This window comes from Astyanax mexicanus, chromosome 8 (assembly GCF_023375975.1).
Source record: "Astyanax mexicanus isolate ESR-SI-001 chromosome 8, AstMex3_surface, whole genome shotgun sequence".
Taxonomy (NCBI): Eukaryota; Metazoa; Chordata; class Actinopteri; order Characiformes; family Acestrorhamphidae; genus Astyanax; species Astyanax mexicanus.
Window position 1 is genome coordinate 24,419,858 of NC_064415.1, and position 20,771 is coordinate 24,440,628.

General features: G+C 37.7%; 1 protein-coding gene across 5 annotated transcripts; it reads left to right on the forward strand.

Annotated features, from left to right (window-relative positions):
- The first annotated feature begins 7,822 nt into the window (after positions 1-7,822).
- sb:cb1058 (uncharacterized protein LOC394209 homolog) lies at positions 7,823-19,974 on the forward strand. 5 transcript variants are annotated; one of them, XM_007248085.4, is made up of 5 exons: positions 7,824-8,005; positions 13,755-13,950; positions 14,065-14,239; positions 16,547-17,182; positions 18,918-19,974. In XM_007248085.4, the coding sequence occupies exons 4-5, from the start codon at positions 16,583-16,585 to the stop codon at positions 19,068-19,070; spliced, it is 753 nt and encodes a 250-aa protein (XP_007248147.3). In that variant the 5' UTR covers positions 7,824-8,005; positions 13,755-13,950; positions 14,065-14,239; positions 16,547-16,582; the 3' UTR covers positions 19,071-19,974. The 5 variants fall into 5 exon arrangements, with proteins under 5 accessions (XP_007248150.3, XP_007248147.3, XP_022534108.2 ...); XM_022678387.2 differs by having other exon boundaries at positions 14,126-14,239; XM_007248088.4 differs by lacking the exon at positions 14,065-14,239 and having other exon boundaries at positions 7,823-8,005.
- Positions 19,975-20,771: the final 797 nt, after the last annotated feature.

Consider the following 20,771-nt stretch of genomic DNA (forward strand, 5'->3'; position numbering starts at 1 on the left):
GGAGAGAGAGCTGATTGGCTAAGCTGCATATTGTGATGTGTCTGTGAACCAAAGTACATGGATACATCATTCACGCCTATAGCACAGTTGAACCTGAGAGGGCACTGCAGTGGCGGAAACTACCAAAATAAAAGTTTTTTTTTTAAGTTTAGGAAATGTTTAGGAAAAAAAACATAAGCAGGACTGGTATGTTTCATTACTTCAAAGGAACAAATTTCAGCTATTAATAAAAATATATACAGTGCCCTCCATAATTATTGGCACCCCTGGTTAAGATGTGTTCTTTAGCTTCTCATAAATTGAGTTTTGTTCAAAATAATATAGGACCACGATGGAAAAAAAGAGTAAAATACAACCTTTAACTCAAGTGAATTTATTCAGTAGGAAAAAAATCCCACATTAAGAAATAATTATTTAACATCAAATCATGTGTGCCACAATTATTAGCACCCCTGATGTTAATACTTTGTACAACCCCCTTTTGCCAACAAAACAGCACCTAATCTTCTCCTGTAATGTTTCACAAGATGGGAGAATACAGAAAGAGGGATCTTTGACCATTCCTCTTTGCACATTCTCTCTAAATCATCCAACGACCTGGGTCCTCTCCTCTGCACTCTCCTCTTCAGCTCACCCCACAGGTTTTCAATGGGGTTGAGGTCTGGGGACTGAGATGGCCATGGGAGGAGCTTGATTCTGTGTGCGGTGAACCATTTCTGTGTAGATTTGGCCACATGTTTAGGGTCATTATCTTGCTGAAAGACCCAGTGACGACCCATCTTCAGCTTTCGGGCAGAAGCCACCAGATTTTGTTTTAAAATGTCCTGGTATTTTAGAGCATTCATGATGCTGTGCACCCTAACAAGGTTCCCAGGGCCTTTAGAAGAGAAACAGGGCCACAGCATCACTGATCCCCCGCCGTATTTCACAGTGGGCATGAGGTGCTTTTCTGCATACTCAGCTCTTGTGTTACGCCAGACCCACTTAGAGCATTTGTTGCCAAAAAGCTCTATCTTTGTTTCATCTGACCAAAGCACACGGTCCCAGTTGAAGTCATAGTACCGCTTAGCAAACTCCAAACGTTTGCGTTTATGATTGTGAGTGAGAAATGGTTTCTTCCGTGCATGCCTCCCAAACAGCTTGTTGGCATGTAGATAGCGCCTGATGGTTGTTTTGGAGACTTTGTGACCCCAAGAAGCTACCATTTGTTGCAATTCTGTAACAGTGAGCTTTGGAGAACTTTTTATTTCTCTGATCATCCTCCTCACTGTGCGTGGTGGCAAAATAAACTTGCGTCCTCGTCCAATTCAATTCAATTCAATTCAATTCAATTCAATTCAATTTTATTTATATAGCGCTTTTTACAACAAAGGTTGTCACAAAGCAGCTTTACAGGAAAAACAGGTCCACGCCTCTTATGAGCAGCACCACAGAGATGCCAATTTTATGGTGACACAGTGGCAAGGAAAAACTCCCTTTAAGAGGAAGAAACCTTGGAAGGAACCAAGACTCAGTCAGAGGAACCCATCCTACTCGGGTTGACCCGCTCAGTACAAACAAATAACAAACAACAAACAAATAACAGAACAAAAACAGTACAGAGAATTAATGTGAACTATGGCTAATATAACAGGTACTAATTTATGAATATAAGAATGTGATGGGCACAAACTATAGAGCTATGGCTAATACAGAAACAGATACTGAGTGTGTTAATGGTAATCAGTGCAGGGTTGCAGAGCCGGAGAACGACACAGCGGGCAGTGGAGAGCCAGGCTGGGAACATCAGGAACAGGGCATCTCCATACATGTAAAAGAGATAGATAGAGAAAACAGAAAGGAAAGAAAGAGAAACAAAAAGCAGAAGTTAGAAGGGCTGTGTGATAATTCTGAGTAGAAGGACAGGGCTGATTCCTGAAAGCTGGAACCACAGACGGACGCATCCAGGAAGACCGGCCGGCCAGGCGTCTCAGCACATGTGAGAAAGATAGAGAGAGAGAACAGAGAGGGGAGGGAAGAAAAAGGGGTTAGAATGGTTTTATAAAACTCTGCTGGAGTGGGATGGGCACTGGTAGCAGCAGCTCAGGACATGGGGAGAGAAAAAGAAAGCAGATGATTAGGACAGGGTTTATATTTGCTGGATAAGCTGTAAGAGGAAGAAAATTGTAATGAGACATTACTCAAAAGCTTGAGCAAATAGAAATGTTTTGAGTCTAGATTTAAAGATTGAGAGTGTGTCTGAGTCCCGTATATTAATAGGGAGGCTATTCCAAAGTTGGGGAGCTTTGTAAAAGAACGCTCTTCCTCCTGTATAGTTTTTTCTAATACGCGGGACTAATAACAGGCCAGCGTCTTGGGAGCGGAGTGAACGCGGCGGATTGTAAGGAGTAAGGAGTTCCTGTAGATAATGCGGGGCCAGACCATTAAGGGATTTATACGTCAGGAGAAGTATTTTATAATCTATACGAAATCTAACAGGTAGCCAATGTAGGGATGAAAGAATAGGTGTAATGTGATCGAACTTTCTAGCTCTGGTAAGCACTCTTGCGGCTGCATTCTGAACTAGCTGGAGTTTATGGAGTAATTTATGTGGACTTCCAGCCAACAACGCGTTGCAGTAGTCCAGCCTGGAGGTTATGAATGCATGTACCAGCTTCTCAGCATCTTCCAGAGAGAGTATACTGCGGATTTTAGCTATATTTCTTAAGTGGAAGAATGCAGTTTTGACTATGCTACATATGTGAGCATCAAACGAAAGAATTGGGTCAAAGATGACCCCAAGGTTTCTCACAGTTTTACCAGGTATAATTAAGTGACCGTCTATGTCTACAGTATTAACATTTATGTTTTTATCAATATTAGGACCTAATAGAAGGACCTCAGTTTTATCAGAATTAAGTAAGAGAAAGTTGTGTGTCATCCAATTTTTAATGGCTTTAATACCGTCTGTTATTTGATTTATACAGAGCTCCTCGTTGGGTTTAGCAGATATGTAAAGTTGCGTGTCATCAGCATAGCAGTGAAAGTTAATACCATGCCTACGGATAATTTTACCCAGTGGTAGCATATAAAGAGTAAAGAGTAATGGACCCAGTATTGATCCTTGAGGGACACCATATTTTACTCTAGACTGATAAGAGCATTCGTTATTTAAGTAAACACACTGGAATCGATCTCTCAGATAAGATCTGAACCAGGTGAGGGCTGATCCTTTAATTCCTATAAGATTTTCTAACCTATCAAGTAGAATAGCGTGATCTATGGTGTCAAAGGCAGCACTTAGATCTAGCAGTACAAGGATGGCATTACTGCCCCTATCAAGAGCTGAAAGTAAATCATTAGTTACTCTAAGTAGAGCTGTTTCAGTACTATGGTTTTGTCTAAATCCAGATTGAAAAACCTCATGCATACTATTACTTTGTAGATACAAGCGCAGCTGGTTAAACACAATTTTTTCTAGGATTTTGGCTATAAAGGAAAGATTAGAAATTGGTCTATAATTAGCAAGCTCGCGGGGGTCCAGATTTGGCTTTTTGATAATGGGCTTAATGACCGCCAATTTAAGAGAATTGGGTACGTAGCCCATGCTAAGGGATGAATTTACTATTTCTAGTAATGATTTTCCCACCTTTGGCAGTGCCTGTTTCAATAATTGTGTGGGTACTGGATCTAATATACATGATGTTGATTTTGATGAGTTAATTACACTAAGTAAATCTTTTTCTGTAACCGGGCTGAAACACTCTAGGTGTGTCTCAGAGCTGGAGCAGCATTCATCAATATCTATAAGTAAATTTTGGGGGTGATACTGAATTTTTTGTCTAATGCTATTAATTTTATCATCAAAGAACTTCATGAAATCATTACTATTAATGTCGACAGGGATAACGGAGCTAGTTTGTTTTTGACTGCCGGTGAGTTTAGCCACAGTAGTGAAAAGGAATCTAGGATTGTCTCTATTTTTCTCAATAAGCGATGAAATATACTGGGATTTTGTTTTAATTAGGGCTTTTTTGTAGTCTGTGAGACTATGCTGCCATGCTAGCCGGAAAAATTCTAGTTTTGTGTGTCGCCATTTACGTTCAAAGTTACGAGCGGTTTGTTTTAATGTACGTGTGTGGTCATTATACCACGGTGCTAGCTTTTTATCCCTGATTTGTTTTATTTTTGTCGGCGCTACGCGGTCAAGGTTAGAGCGGAGCACAGTTTGTAGATTTTCTGTTTTGTGCTCGAGATCATGCTCATAGGACGGAAGGGAGATAGTTAAGTCTGGGAGTTTATTTACAAATTCATTAGCAATTGCGGTTGTTATTTTACGCTTGCTGATATAGCGGGGCGGGAGGAGGATATTTTGATTAAAAACTATTTCAAACATAATTAGATAATGATCGGATATTGAGTCATGTTGAGAAAGAGTAACTATATTCTCAGCCTCAATACCCAGTGTCAAAACTAAGTCTAATGTATGACTACATCGGTGAGTGGGGCCAATTACATTTTGTTTAAAGCCTAGAGCATCTAAAACTGATTTAAATGCAATTTTTAGTGGATCCTGGTCCTTTTCAAAGTGGATATTAAAGTCTCCGACAATTATGATCTTATCAGAAAGAAGAATTACTGCTGCTAGAAAGTCAGCAAATTCACTAATAAAATTTGAGTATGGTCCAGGAGGACGATACAGTGTTATAAGCAGGAACGAATGCTGCGTTTTGGAAGCAGGAGACGGGCCTGCTACTTTAAGACTAAGAACTTCAAACGACTTAGCATCCAATTGTGAGTTTTGAGATATACCTAACATTGAGTCATAGATTGTGGCAACACCACCGCCACGACCAGAGCTGCGTGGGTAACTAAAATAGCTAAAACCTGGGGGGGTAGACTCATTTAAAGCGATATATTCATCAGGTTTAATCCAGGTTTCACACAGGCATAGTGCATTAAGGTGATTATCAGTAATAATATCATTAACAATAACTGATTTTGGTGCTAGCGATCTTATATTTAATAGCCCTAGTTTCATACGGACGCTGCTGGTACTCTGAGAGACGGATGCTGTTGTTTTAATTTTAATAAGATTATTAAAACAGATTTTCTGAGTTTTTCGGTTTCGAGCGACACGGGGGACAGACACAGTCTCAATCCTACAAGGTAAAAATGCACTTGTATCTGAAAAAGGCACATAATTAAAACTCACAGCCTTATGCACAGGAAAGTGGCAAGATAACTCATTAGAACAATGTATATTACTAAACTGCCCATTACTTAGACCACTAACCTGGCCGGTATGACTGGTTAGAGCCAGTCAGTCCCGGCGTAGCACCGCCTCAATGTTACCAGAGAGGACGGTGGATCCCAGGCGGCTGGGGTGAAGCCCGTCTCGGTGGAAGAGGGCTGGACGTTCCCGAAAACTCTCCCAGTTGTCCACGTAGCCAACTCCACTAGCAGAGCACCAGTCCCGCAGCCAGCAGTGGAGAGCGTAGAGGCGGCTGAACGGCTGGCTCCCGCGGCGGTAGGTGGGCATCGGACCAGAGATGAGGAGGCGGGCGCGGGTCAGTCTGCGAGCGGTGTCCAGAAGAGTGCGAAAGTGCTCCTTCAGGACCTCACTGCGCCGGGCGGACGTGTCGTTGGTACCCACATGCAGGATGACGGTGCCGGGGTCCCCGCGATGCCGAAGCACCGTAGGAAGCCGCCGGGCGACGTCCAGGACCCGATCTCCTGGAAAACACGACACTGCAGCATTACACTTAGCGTTAGACACCTTTAAATGCCTAACAATGGAATCTCCGACAATGAGGGTACTGCCCTTATCTGTTTTCCTCGGGGCTGGGGGAGGTGAAGGAGGCGACGGCGACGAGCTGAGGACCTCAAACCGGTTAGCGGAGGCAAAATCCGGCTGAGAAGGTAGGGGGGAAACCCGCTTTCCTCGGCCGCGCTGCCGCTCCCAGGCCCCTCCCGGAGCGGGGGTGAAGCAAACGACCGCCGGGGTCCGCCGCGCCGGCAGCACCGGGGTGGAGACGGCCGCGAAGGCGGCGTCGCGGGTTTCCTCCAGCCTCGTCCTCTGCCTGTGGAGCTCCGACTGCCTCTCGAGCAGGCGGTGGATCTGCTGATCCAGACGGACGAGCTCCTCGCTGAGTGTCAGGAGAGCACGATCCTCCGCACACGCCATTACCTCGAAGTAAGCACAAAACACACAAAAAAAACGGCAAAAATCGATAAATAACACAAAAATAATGGCTACCTGAGGGATTTTATAAGTTTAGGAGGGTTATAAGACGGTTAAAAGTTAATAAGTAGTAGAAAACGTAAACAAATAGCTAAAACAGAGAGGAGCTAAACAAACAGCAAGCAGGTTCGCAGGCCGGAAGTTGCGTCACTCACCGCGTCACACAAAGTTGAGTTTGTCGTCCAGGCTTGTTTACCACTGTTCCAGTTGTTTTAAACTTCTTAATAATTCCTCTGACAGTAGATATGGACAGGTGTAGGCGAGTAGTGATTTTCTTGTAGCCATTGCCTGACTTGTGAAGGTCAACACACATCTGCCTCACTTGAATGGTATGTTCCTTTGTCTTTCCCATGTTGAAGATAAATGGCCTCTGTGTCACGTCATATTTATACCCCAGGGAAACAGGAAGTTGTGAATTACTAATTAAATGTTCCTACATACTCTGATCAACTTCGTAAACTACGGTAGAAGTGACAGAAATACTTTTATTAAATTTATTTCCTAAGAATTGTTAGGGGTGCCAATAATTGTGGAACAGGTGATTTTATGAAGAATAATTATTTCTTAGTCAGGGATTTTATTTCCCCCTTAAAATTTACTTGAGTTAAAGGTTGGACTTTACTTTTTTTTCCCATCGTGGTCCTATATTATTTTGAACAAAACTCAATTTATGAGAAGCTAAAGAACACATCTTAACCAGGGGTGCCAATAATTATGGAGGGCACTGTATATATGGGTTAGGATTTAGTGGCTCTTTAATATCCTGGGTAACTGACTTTAAAGGCCTAACCTGATGGGATTTGTTTCTCAGGGGGACGTCTGTGAAAAATATTACACACACTTGCATCCGGACTGCAATTGAAAAAACAGGAGGACCATTGAGGTTTTTTTTGGCTTTCTCAGTCACAGGGCGGCGCAATTAGTAGCGCTTCTATTTCCACTGTTGTGTTGACGTGGATCTTTGTGGAAACAGATGCAGTGGCAGTAGACAAATAGCTAGCTCAGACACACAGCTCAGAGATGTGCGTCTGGACGGGACTAAAATTACAGGAGGACCACGGAATTCAGCAAAAAGGAGTCGATAATTCAAATTGTAATTTTCTCAGAGGACGTCTGAGAAAAAGACATACATGGTTGTTCCAGACGGGAATAAAATCACAGAGAAACCCTCATAAAAGAGAAAATTGCCCCAGGAGAAATTGATCCTCTCCGAATTGGGCTAAACTGAGAGTTATAAAGGAGGAAATGAACGCTAGTGTAGCTCCATATTCCACCTTTTACAACTTGAAAAGAGAAAACATGCCATCAGGGGTGTAAGAGAGAAAAATATAGCCTAAGCCTTAGATTAAATAATAACTCAAAAGTAGTAACTTAAGAGTACAGAGCTGTTATGTTGCCAGGCTTTGTAGATTTTTGTGATTAATGTAAAAAATAAATAAATTAATACTGCGTTAATGTGTCAAAATTTACCACACCAACTTAACAGGTTAACATTGGCAGCCTTAATATTTTGATGTTTGTTGAGTCATGGTACCCTGATCTTATGAGTGGGGGTTAAGAGGTCAAGTTACTGTAAGGTGCATCACCTAACCGCTGTTGCTGATTAAACCTTGTTTAAAGGTTCTGTGTTTAATTCCTGACAGACAGAACATCTGTTCTCACTGATACTCTTCCTCTGACTGACACGTCCGTGCATCAGCTGAACCCATCATCATGGCCATGTATGGAGAGGCAGTGCTCACTCATTCAGCAGCCTCAGGTCACTACAGGGATGTAAGCTAGGTGAGTTATAGCCCTAGAGACCGCAGGAAGTAAAGAACACACAGGCAACACCCATTTAAATTATGACTCACGACCACATCCCAGCCTCCGTATTCACTGCGCTCCCTAAACACACACCAGCACACGTATTGACATGCACAGCTGCAAAACAGCTGCTTCTGCTGCTCACACGAATTGGGACTGATGATCCCTGGCTGCTGTAAAGGCTGGGTGGGTGGGGGGGAGGTAGATTCACAAGCTGCTGAAAGCTCTTAACCTGTAAGATTGCTCACACAGTCTCAGTGATGTGCTACCATGACTCGAACTGTTGCTCCCATTAAGTTTTTGTTTCAGATGATAAAGCACATTATTCCAGAAAATCTGGAATGAGCTCAAAGTGAATACTTATTTGACTCAATTTTTTCATGCTCTCATATTTCAAAAACAGCAACTTTAGAGAAAAGTAAATAAAAAAAATCTTAACTTTCAAAAGAAGCCAGTTTAAACAAATTTTATTATTATAACCCATATTGATGCTTTTCTATTTTGTCAATAGGCTCATCATAAAATTTTGACACAATGTAAAAAAAAACAAACATCAGATTCACATTATGACATGATTTTCTTAATGTAGAACTCAAACTAAGGTGGAAACCGAGGTGCTAGAGAACATGACCAAAAGCTACCATTAATGGTGACTGGGCCTGTTACGATAACAATTTTTGTGGACTATATATCTTCCCAGAAAATATTGCGATAAACAATATAATTGTAATTTTAGAACCATTTAAATGCCACTGACATAATGGTAATAAAATAGCATAACAAAGAAATTATACTTTTTTAAAGTTAGTTTGAGAAATACAGCTCTGGAAACAAAAAAGAGATCACTTAAAATTATGAGTTTTTTTTATTTTACCAAATTGAAAACCTCTGGAATACAATCAAGAGGAAGATGCATAAATTTATCCAAAAGCAGTAGTGGGGAGGAGAACATGCCAAAATGCATAAAAACTGTGATTAAAAACCAGGGTTATTCCACCAAATATTAATTTCTGAACCCTTAAAATTTTATGAATATGAACTTGTTTTCTTTGCATTGTTTGTGGTCTGAAAGCTCTGCATCTTTTTTGTTATTTCAGCCATTTCTCATTTTCTGCAAATAAATGCTGTAAATGACAATATTTTTATTTGGAATTTGGAAGAAATGTTGTCCTTTATTTAAAGAATAAAACAACAATGTTCATTTTACTCAAACATATACCTATAAATAGCAAAATCAAAGAAACTGGCCTCCTCCTGAGCTGTATATACTTTTTTCTTCACCTGCTGCAGTCCACACTGTGTGTATAGAGTCAAGGTAATTGAAGCATTGGTCAGTGCATGACTGTCTAAAAAACTTTTCACTGTTATATGTGAACAAATTATACAAACTTAAAGGTCCTGAAGGGTGTTTGTTGTCTGACATCTGCTAATAAATGTTAATAATGCTAACAAGTAAAATAATGCAGAGAAGGAGATTTAGATATTCACTACTGAGATTAAGGTTTGAAAAAGTGTAAACCAGCATGGAGTCCAGGCTGGTTTGCACTGGTTTTGTAAAAGTTTGGGACTAGTAGACCATAATATTCAAAACAATAAATGTTCAAAGTGTTAAAAAAACAAACGCTCGTAATTAATAAATAGTGACAAGTATACCAGCATAAAAAAGCAATTTTCATGTGGAAAAAATATTTAAGATAAAAAACATATAATAACCCATCATTTAAAGAAATTGTATTTCTCTCATGCATTACTATTTGTACTATATGATGATATAATGCGCATCCAATGTGCATCAGTCCTGTGTATGGAAATGCTTTGTTAAAGGTTTAACAGAGGTTTAACATGCTTGGTTCAAGCCAACAGAAAAGCTACTGAAACATGTCACCATTCTGTACAACTGCAGTGTACTGCCTCAGAATGCACAAGTTAATCCTTGGGGCAGTTTAACTACAACATCAGAATCTGAATTTCTGATAAGGCACATAAATGACAGGGTGGGAATTTTATACAGCATGAAACCATGGAGACAGCCTGTGCTGTGTCAACAACTGAGGCTGGTGGAGGTGCTGTAATGGTGTGGGGGAATGTTTGCATGACCAATAGAACATGTTTGTGCTGTGTTAAAACAAAGAATCAAATTATCATGGAGCAGAATCTGTAATTACAATTTATGTGTAATAGATAAAGATTGAATAAAGAATATATATATATATATATATATATATATATATATATATATATATATATATATATATATTTTCTTCCCTGGCCATAACCCAGGGTGACCTATGTGTCACAGACACTTTAAATAATGTGGAAAGTTATCTACAGCACTGTGTCCTTCACTTTATCTCATGAAGTTCCTAAGTGACATACTGAACATCCTGTGAGCATCACAGCCCAGTGTGTGTGTAAATGTGCGTTTGTTCATCTGACCATATTTACAAAAAATATAGTAAAAAATACAGTTAATGTTAATACAGGTTTTAAAATTGTGGTTGTCATTGGTGTTACATCAGGATTTTAACCTTGAGATATTTACATACAATACAATAACAAAAAACGTGAATGAGCAGCTCGCTGAATTTATCTGATTCAGTTTTGAATTTGGTATCAATTTTCAGAAGTAGTTCTGAGTCTGGGCTCATAATCAACTCAATATCAAACTGAATTAGATAACAAATAGTAGGGGAGAGCGGGGTAATGTGAGCCATTTTTTACATTTGCCCCTTGCTAGCTGAGCTACAATGATATATAAGTAAAATTTACATTTTTCCAATTAATTCAGGATGTTTCCTAACTATTAAAGTTATCAGAATGTCTTCAAGACAAAGGACAATGAAAATATGTTTGTTTTAAAAAAAGTGGTCTTGTGTCTCACTTTACCCCAACTCAGGGGTAAACTAAGACAGACCAGAGAAATTAAGGGGGTAAAGTGAACCAGTTGGGGGTGTACTTATGTTTTCCACTTTTAAACTACCATTAACATTACATGTTGCAAGGGCGTAGGAGCGGATTTGATGTTGGGGGGGGGGGGGGGGGAGACACATCTGCTTATATGAATCAAAGCCCACCTTATAGTCTCTTAGAACAACATTTGTGGAGTTACCTTTAATTACAAATAAACCTTTCTTTTCTGTACTACTGTTTATTATTAGTTACATCCAAGTACAGGTGACTTTACAACCTAAATATGTTACTCCACTTTACATTTACTGTTGTTAGAAAAAAATATGCGTGCATATTTGAAAATAATAATAATAAAATAATAGATGTTATTATTATTATTATTATTATTATGTATTGGCGTGTCAATTCTGTTGTATATTTGTATATTTACATTTACGCCACATTTTGTCGACTAAAAGTACTTATGATGGTGGTCTTTTACGTAAAAGAATGTAACCTTATGTTTCATAGAGATTTTTGGCAGATGTTAATATAAACGTTAGATGACCCAAACCTTCTGTTAGTTTCATGAGCTTTTACTAAAGGACCAGATATATTCAATTAGTAAATCTAAGGGATTTTAACAGGTAAACTCAATAAATGAGTGTTTATTAGCTGATGAGCTGGATCCGGTGAAAACACAAAATTTCAGTGCAGTGATCAGGGAGAAGAAACTGCTTTAAACTACCAACATAAAGTATTGTACTGAAATATGGCTACTACACCCAGCTTCTAGCGAACTAGTTAAGCTAGCTAAAATATTTTTTAATTTTCCTTAATTTACAGTAATCCTGCAGTCATAGTCTACAAGTAACAATGACTATCACAAGCTCACAGTGGGTTTGATCTGTGGGTTTTGATTCGTTTATTTTTAACCAGCTATCAGAAATAGGCTCCGTTACCTTCTTTTAACGTCAGCTCGCTGCGCCCCGCTGCCAAATCTAAAAAAGAAAACTTTACAAATCCTTTACAGCGAGGGGGGTCTTCCCCACTCTCCTCCGCAAAACAAGCGAGCTGATTTTTGATTCTGTTTCTATTAAGAGGCGGGACTCTTTTCCTGAACCGGTTCCGTGATTGGCCCAAAGAGATTTCCCATTTACACAGCATTCTGTCTACTCATTAAAAACACAGCTGAGCTGAGAGAAACGATTCGCTCCTGGCGACGCCCCTGTTCTCCTGCGGTATCATTTTTTGGGGGGGGGGGACAAATCCACCTGTTTCTGATATTGGGTGGGACATGTCCCCCCCATCCCCCCCCGGTTCCTACGCCTATGACATGTTGTAACAATTACAATCCTTACAGCTAGATTGACAACCACACATTCCATAACTAATATCGGACTAGTGTTAGAATCATGGAAATTCAGTCCATTAATATTTTGTCATTATCACAACCCACTCACTATTAGTCTGTTATATCATGTATAGCGCACCTGCCGTGGTTTTTGAACTGTAAAGACACCTGTTTCATCCACATTGTAAATCATGTGTGGAGGGAATGCGTGTCTATTAAAGATGAGAGACAAGGGAAGAACCTTATTGAAATCAAAGCCAAAAATTACAGGTAAAGTCTCCATAAAACTTATACAACTAATGAATTGATTCTGTCACCTGTCCATTACTACAGCGAGATTTTCGAAGAACTCCCTCACTGTTGTTTTATTAAAAGTTGTAGCCCTTCGCAGAGATGTTGCCTCAGGAGTTCATACAGAGAGATGTTGACGTCCTAAGAATCTGCCAAACCACTCTTTTCCTAAAAAGTACAGTATTCATTAGTATAGATTTTGCTTTTGGAAAGTTAACCTACAGAATCATATAGTCATGTAATCTCTTATCATATAATCATATAATCTATGTAATCACACTCTAGCCCACCTGCACAATGTTTATCAGTCCAATTGGCTGGGATGGTGTTTCACTTTACCCCACATCATTTGTCTCACTTTACCCCACAGCTACCATTTTAGAAAAAACATAATCTCTAGCAAATCAGGCTAATCTTCAACTACCATCAATCACATGGTTTGATATGTTGAAAGTTCATAAGCATGTATGATATTAGTTTTTATACCTGAATCAATTTACTTTGATAAAATAGTTGATTAAGTTCAAATCAAGAAAATTTACTTTTACATGCAGAAAACACCTTTTTGTGAAAAAACCCAAACCTTTACAGCACCAGCAACAACTTCCTCTTCCTAGTAGTGGGAAATGGGAGGGACTTGACAACATAATGGTCACATGACCACAATTGTGTTCAGGTGCCAAGATACAAGATGTGTCTCACATTACCCGATGTCTCACATTACCCCGCTCTCCCCTAACTTTGTAAATAGTTACTTTTAGTGTTTAATGTAGTTGCAGTTTCAATGCTCCTTTTTTTAATTGAGATAAAATAAACACCACTGTTATTTTGTTCAAAAATGTAATTTCCCCTACATATAGCTGAGAGGTTTGGTTCCAAAATACAAAAATATTACAGTGTGCTATTAGTTAGTAATAAGCACCATTATATGCTAATAAGAAATGTGTTAAATTGTGTGTATTTATTACAATGCAAGTGTCTTTGTATTTCTTAGGATTTGTTAAACTGTGTGATGGGCCCCATGGAGGATGTTAAATGCTCAGGGCCCCTTGTTGTTAACTAGATTAGCAACATAGCAGCCGTACAAAACAAAAGAACCAAACGTTTGACACCCTGTATTCTCTATGACCTATAATCGCTTGTGATGGAGTTACATGTAACTACGTGCTTTGTGTGTTTTGTGTTCTCAAGTTCCAGGGCTGGGATTTATCATTAATGGTGGCGCAATAATGAGGATTTTGTGGTGGAAATCTTTGATGGTGCAATGTGGGTCTGCTCAAAACAGACAAGCTGTTGACAAGCTACCGAGACAGCCATGAACTCTATTAACTCTCTGAACAGAGCCTCAGAGGAGATTCAGAAGATAATAAAACATACTAAAGTTAAGGTATGTATCTTTTTCTATCATTCTTTCTAGACATTCCTAGATATAGAGCACATGTAGCTCATGTTATTTAGGTAATTGCAGTGTGTTACAACTAAACACTTTTTTCTTATCTAGTAGGAAAACATACAGATCCAGAGAGAGAGAGGGAGAGTGTGTGTGTGTGTGTGTGTTTTAGTGACGACAGGTTCAGACAGGGTCTATGACGATTTTGTGGGAGTGTGTATGAGGTGAGCTGAGGGTGTACAGAGCACAGAGAGAAAGCTGAGCTTTGAGAGAGAACACACTACAGGTAAGCCCGTTCTCTTAACACACTTTTAATACAAGCAAATCAGGCTTTAATTAGACAGTGTTGGATCTGATGATTAAGAATTTGGTTATTAAGCATGTTGTTTATAATAGACAATATTTAACTACTTTGATTTTGTAGAAATAAGGAATTTCCAACAAAAGTAGAGAACCGGTAAACCTAAAAAAAAAAAATCAATAGTTAGATGTTAGTTAGATTTCTATTCATATTCAGAGGCCTTTGTAATAGGGTTGGGCGATTTATTAATATATTTTCATAAGAGATATAAAAAGACACAATATTTTTATGTGCATTTTAATTAGCTCTATTTGCATGAGAATAGACCTGAAATGGTTTCAGTCCAGATTTAAAGAAACGTAAAAAATAAAACTCAAACTGCACTGTTTATTTACGTATTTATTTTTTTCTTAGGCACTTTTCCAAAAGTACACTGTATTTTTGTGTCCCTTGTTTTTAAGCTTCTGTATAAAATCAGCATTCTGTAAAATGTGAAACATCTAGCTTTTTTCCTAGAAGTGTCTATTTGTTATTACCTTATGGGATAAAAAATAGAGATGTATATCTTATATCACCATTTAGCAAAAACAAAAGTTAATATAATATACATTATGTGCCTACAAGCCTACAAACTTAAAGGGCTTGTGCTAAATATCTGGATAGTTTAAATATTAACAGTGTTGTTATTTGCATAGTGTCAAAGGTAATTGTGCAAAGAGATGTCAGGCAAATAGTGAGTCATTAGAATATCAAATGCAAACTATAATGCAATGTATGTCACAAGATATGTGCCATACAATATAGTCAAAATTGAGCAGAAATCTTATAATCATACATTCATTAGATCAATGTATGTTAAAGATAAATGAGTTAATATTCAGCTAACCTAATAATGATAGTTTTCTACAGTGGAAATGGTAAAATAACATTTTAATTGCAGGGTTTCTCAGTATGTACATATTTGCAGTCCACCCTGAAGGTCATCCATACTCACTGACCAGAGTAAAAGGACATAGGGACATAAACAGCTTTACACACTTTATACACACACACTATTTGTAAATATACTGTACGTCAATTCAACACAACCACCCACTAAATCATAACTGTCTGAACCATAAAGTTCTGAATGATTATTTATTTTATTTCTGATACTGTGTTTGAATGACGCCACCTAAATTGGCAGCAGCCAAGTTCCAGCACAACCAAGCAGAGTCAAAGTCAAAGTGAGGCTGGAGCTGCTCTTATCTATCAGCACATAGACCCACAGATACAGAGACATGCTGATACGTCAAGAACGCACATGTGTGCACTGCACTTTGGACATTGTGAGCATGATGAGGTGACAGATAAAACCCCAGCACAAAAATGAGAGATATGCACCCTCAGCTCATCACAGAGCTCCTAACAACACTGACGTCAGACGCAGAGGAACCTTTACTTTGCTTTAGACTTCTTAGACAAAATAAGAACTTTCTTTTTTTGACATTTTTAAATTGAGAGTAAAAAAACTGCATTTAAGAAGCTGCGGGGTCTCTGCTGGAAAACCTGTGAGAGATTTAAAAAGTATATATATATATATATATATATATTATTTTTTTTTTTTAATTGTTATATACTTGGTGTTGTACAGTCTTTTAAAAAGATCAGAGCCTTCATGCAATACAGTTAGAGGGAGAAATAGTTTTAGTTATTTTTCACTTTTAGTGATTTTTTAAAAATTGTTTTCTTTTCTATCTTTGCATTTTACTAAATGTATTTAAAAATTTTTTTCCTAATTCTTCTCTTTGTGTTTTAGTTTAAATCTCCTCATAAACATTTTTTACTTGCTTATACTTCATTGTTAGTATTATTGCTTTTGTAATTATAATATTTTAGTTTTAGTTATCTCTTACTTTCAGCATATTTGTTTAATAGATTTTCTTTCTAATTGTTGCAATTTACAAAACAGTATACTTTTATTATATTCTTTTCTTTTCTTCTCTTAGTGTTTTTTTGGAAATCACAACAAAAAATATTATCTTATCTTGTTTATGATTATAAGTATTGTTGTAATTCAGGTATTTTAGTTTTTGTTAACTTCTACTTTTTGCGATTTTTACTGATATTCTTTCCCATCTTTGTATTTTACTTTTTTTAGCATTCTTTTTTTCTCCATTTAAATATCCCCACAAAACATTATTTACATTCTTAACTTGTTTACTTTTCATAATTACTGTTATGATTAGTTTTATAGTCGTTGTTATCTTTGTCATTGTTACAATATTCTTTTCTGACTTCTTCTTCCTTCAGTTCACAAAACAGTGAAAACCTCACTTTGGCAACACAATGACGATTGGCAAGAGTTCAAAGAAGAGCAAAGCCCCTCGCTCCCCTCCTTTTCTGGACCGGGCCAGTGGATTCTACGGACGCTTAGATGAAACTGAAGCAGAGGTTGGGAAAGAAGTGGAGACTGGAGAGAAAGAACCACAAACAAAGCCAGGAGTTGGACCAAGCAGCATAGATGAGCAGGAGCATGGCATTTCTGACTTCAGCGAGGGCATGATGGAGGACGATGGTGCCACCCTTCTGCACAGGAAGCCCAGCCGCCTGAGCCGCCGCTGGAGCAGGAAAAGCTCCAGGAAGAACAAGGCTGAGAAGAGCTGCCAGAGCAGGGCAGATAAAACTGAAACAGCTTCTCCTGTGGAACAGAACTTGGATGTGCAAACAGAAAGCAAAGCTGAACCTGCACCTGCCAGCGAGGCTCCAGAACCAGTGCTGGTCCATTTCTCCATTAGAGAAGAAGCTGATGATCAAGTGCTCATCTCAGCAAGGAGGGAGAGACAGGTGGAGATTGAGGAGAAGACGAGAGAAGGAGAAATTGAGGAGAAATCAGGTGAAGAAAATATGAAGGTCGTGAAAAGGAGCACACTAAAGAATTATCGCAAGGTGAGATAATGTAAACTTATGCCTGAAAAGATAACAGAGGGTTTGGCACCTTAAACTCATACCACACATTCCTGAATAGTCTGTTGTGAGCCGTTCAGTTTAGATACTTTAACTAGATTTGCCCAAAAAGGATCATTTTCATTTGAACCATCAGCTAATCTGAAGTTACAGTGTAATAGAGTGTAGTGTAGAAAATGTTCTGTGTTTATTTGCACCATCTTGATATGAGAATTATCAAGGAAAGCAAGTTTAAGCACACATTGCCCTTGGTCAGGTACGTCTGGAGTTAAAGTTTAACTTCCTGTTGATCTAATCCATTCATAATGAGGAACTTTTATGGAGGCTGACGTTCTCTTACCTAATATGGCTAAAAATAGCTCTATTCTGGTGTATAACTACACATTTACTAGCTTTAGCTGTAGGCATTTTCCTACAGTATAACGTTATAACACTCTTACTCGTCTGGTTGCTTCTTATTTTTCCTTGTTCCTCCACATTGACCACCCCCACACAGCCTCTTTTTCACCCCTCATTTCACAGGGCATTCCTGGTGGGCTCTGTTCCATTTCCAAGTCTTTTAATCAGTCTCTATGTTTATGCGATATATACGTAAAGAGGAAAGGGAGGAGACTAGCTTAAGGAGATAATCGCTCTCTTAACTCTTTGTTCATGCTGAACAACCTTGACTCAAGGGCTTTACTTTCATCAATAAAAATTCCTGCAGCCAGTTAACCCATTCCTGTCCTACCACTGAATTTAGTACGATAGGGAAGAGTGTTGCAGACATTTTTATAGATGGTTATAGATTTACTTTAATGTAAAAAGTTTTGTCCATGTTAATCAGTTTATTATCCCTATAACAAGTGGATGTTGTACTGTTTTAGTCAACTGTAGACCCATTAACTGACAAAAAGACCATTACTTTAAAAGTAATAATAATGAAATAGCAAAAAAAACATTTTTTTTATATCTACATGGTGTGATCACTTTCTGCTATGGCAAGTTCATTCACTTGTATGGAGCTACTATTACATTGGGAGATTTCTGAGTTCTGAGTAGGAAATTCTAACTAGAACAACCCCACAAGTCAGATTTTCTACTTGGAAAGTTGGTCGAGCCTTATCAAACATTCAAAATCCAAAATGACTGCAATACTCACCGACAGTAAAGAAACAGTATTAAACAGTTTGTTAGCACTTCTTTCTGTTTGTGTCCCATTAAATCAGTTGTAAACACTCTGGGGTAAAAAGTCTGTCAAATGCTATACAGCTCTGGAAAAAAAACAAGAGACCACTTAAAAAGTATGAGTTCCTTTGATTTTACCAAATTGAAAACCTCTGGAATATAATCAAGAGAAAGATGGATAATCACGGGCCATCAAACCAACCTGAGCTGAACTGCTTGAATTTTTGCAACAGGAGATAAGGCATAAAGTTATCCAAAAGCAGTGTGTAAGACTGGTGAAGGAGAACATGATGCCAAGATGCATGAAAACTGTGATTAAAACCCAGGGTTATTCCACCAAATATTGATATCTGAACTCTTATGAATATGAACTTGTTGTCAGTAGTATATAGAATAAAACAACAATGTTCATTTTACTTTTAATTTTATGTAAATATATGTATATGTGAGTTAGATTGTTTTAATACTCTAACAACTTAATACATACCTTACATAATGTTAATCTGATTTGTTACATTCATACTTTAATCTCTCATTTCTTCTTCTTTAGGCTTTTGACAGAGCACTCCGCCGAGGCTGGGAGACCTTCGTAGCGAACCTGTACAGTGTTACGCTGACTCCAATCTCACCCTCCTCTTCTTCATCATCTCCACCTGCATCATCCACAATGAACAGAAACGTTGCTTTAGCAGAATACAGATAATACAAGATCAGAATAGCTTTTTATACATTTCAGTTAATGATTGACTGTGAATGTGTTTAGATATAATATTTATTATTATGCTTTTGGGAGCTGTTTTTTTGTTGATAATTTTCTATTTATCCTTTTAATTAATTCACAATTATGACTGATCTATAAACTGTACAAGATTTATAACACATAGTACAGCTCAGGGTTTATAATTGCACTAATGGAATGTGATATTATATCCAGTTGAGTCATTGGTGCTAATGTGTTATTTGTTTTATGGTCCTACATTTAGTAAAATTTAGTATTGTCTTGTTTTAGGATGGTTTGTGATGCATAACCTGAGAGAACAGGATTAATATGCTTAATTCTGAATATTTGACTTTTGGTGTAAATTAATTATTCAGTCCTGGTTTATTATTTAAGCAGGATGCTGTTCCTGTTTACACAAACACATGCAGAGCATGTACCAAACCCTCCTCACATCACCTATTGGAGTGTTTTGGGAGTTTTTCCAGATGTGTAACTGAAGAGCTGGGAACAGAATAATGGAGACAGAGTCAGCCGTTTGTCTTTAGACAGGTTACTGAGGATGGGCTGAAATCTCCAGTTCTGGGAGCTCTAATTAAAATAAATGTATTTTTAAACATTTTAAACATATATATTTTTTTTTTTTTACTTTTTTTTTTCCCATGGCCATGAGGTGTAAAGCTGAGCCGCAATTTCTGAATTGTTTGCATTGTTCATAAACTATTTAATTAATTAATTTATCATAACATTATTCAAATCAAAAGTATGTAGTAAGCTTTCTTTTTCAATGACCGGAGAGAGATATTGGAAAATAAACATTTGTTATTTTATTTGTCATTAATTTTATGTTTTAATGAAACAACATTAAATACTGTGTATATTTATAAAACAGACTAAGTCTATATTTTGTTGTTTGGACACACACTGAACAAAAATATGTAGAACTGAATGTAGAACAAGAATGTAGCTCCAACTTTACAGGACAATTCAATATTTTATATTTTATTCTGTGTCATTTTGGAGCATTTCTATTGGTTAATTCATCATAAAAAAACGCAAATCACAAAATCAAGAACAACTGCCACATGGAGATACAATGTAAAGTTTAAGTAAATTACATTAAGTAACATTACAGATAGTACTTGGGCTTGGGTAGATTTTGTATTCTTTTTTGTGGAACATCACCAGTTTAATAAGTTTCCATTGTCTTTTATTTACTTCCTTTAATCAGTTATTACAGTGCTTGAGAATTTCAACAAAGCATATAATAACAGGCTCAATTATTCTCATAATTTGAAGGTTTATCAATCTAGGACTGTTTGAGGGATTGGTTGACGCTAAGTATCATCCTACTTTGGAATACCATGACCTCACCCACCCTTATCTGTTACATTGTAAATACATGTGTAAATAGATAAAGTTAACCAATTGTCATTTAAACTATTAATAAGTAATAGCCAGTTCAGATTAGGAAAAAATAAATGTTAACTAGCACTTAAATTACAAATATACCAGACCAGATAGAATCAGAAAAAAAAATATTTTAAGTTTTTACATTCATGTTTGTAAATATGTGCCAAAAGAGTGAAGAGGGGCATTAAAGAAGGCTGAGCCCTGGTCTGGCATCTGTATGAAAAACTGTTCTGGAGTTGAGGGGGTGGGTACCTATGAATGTGATGAATACAG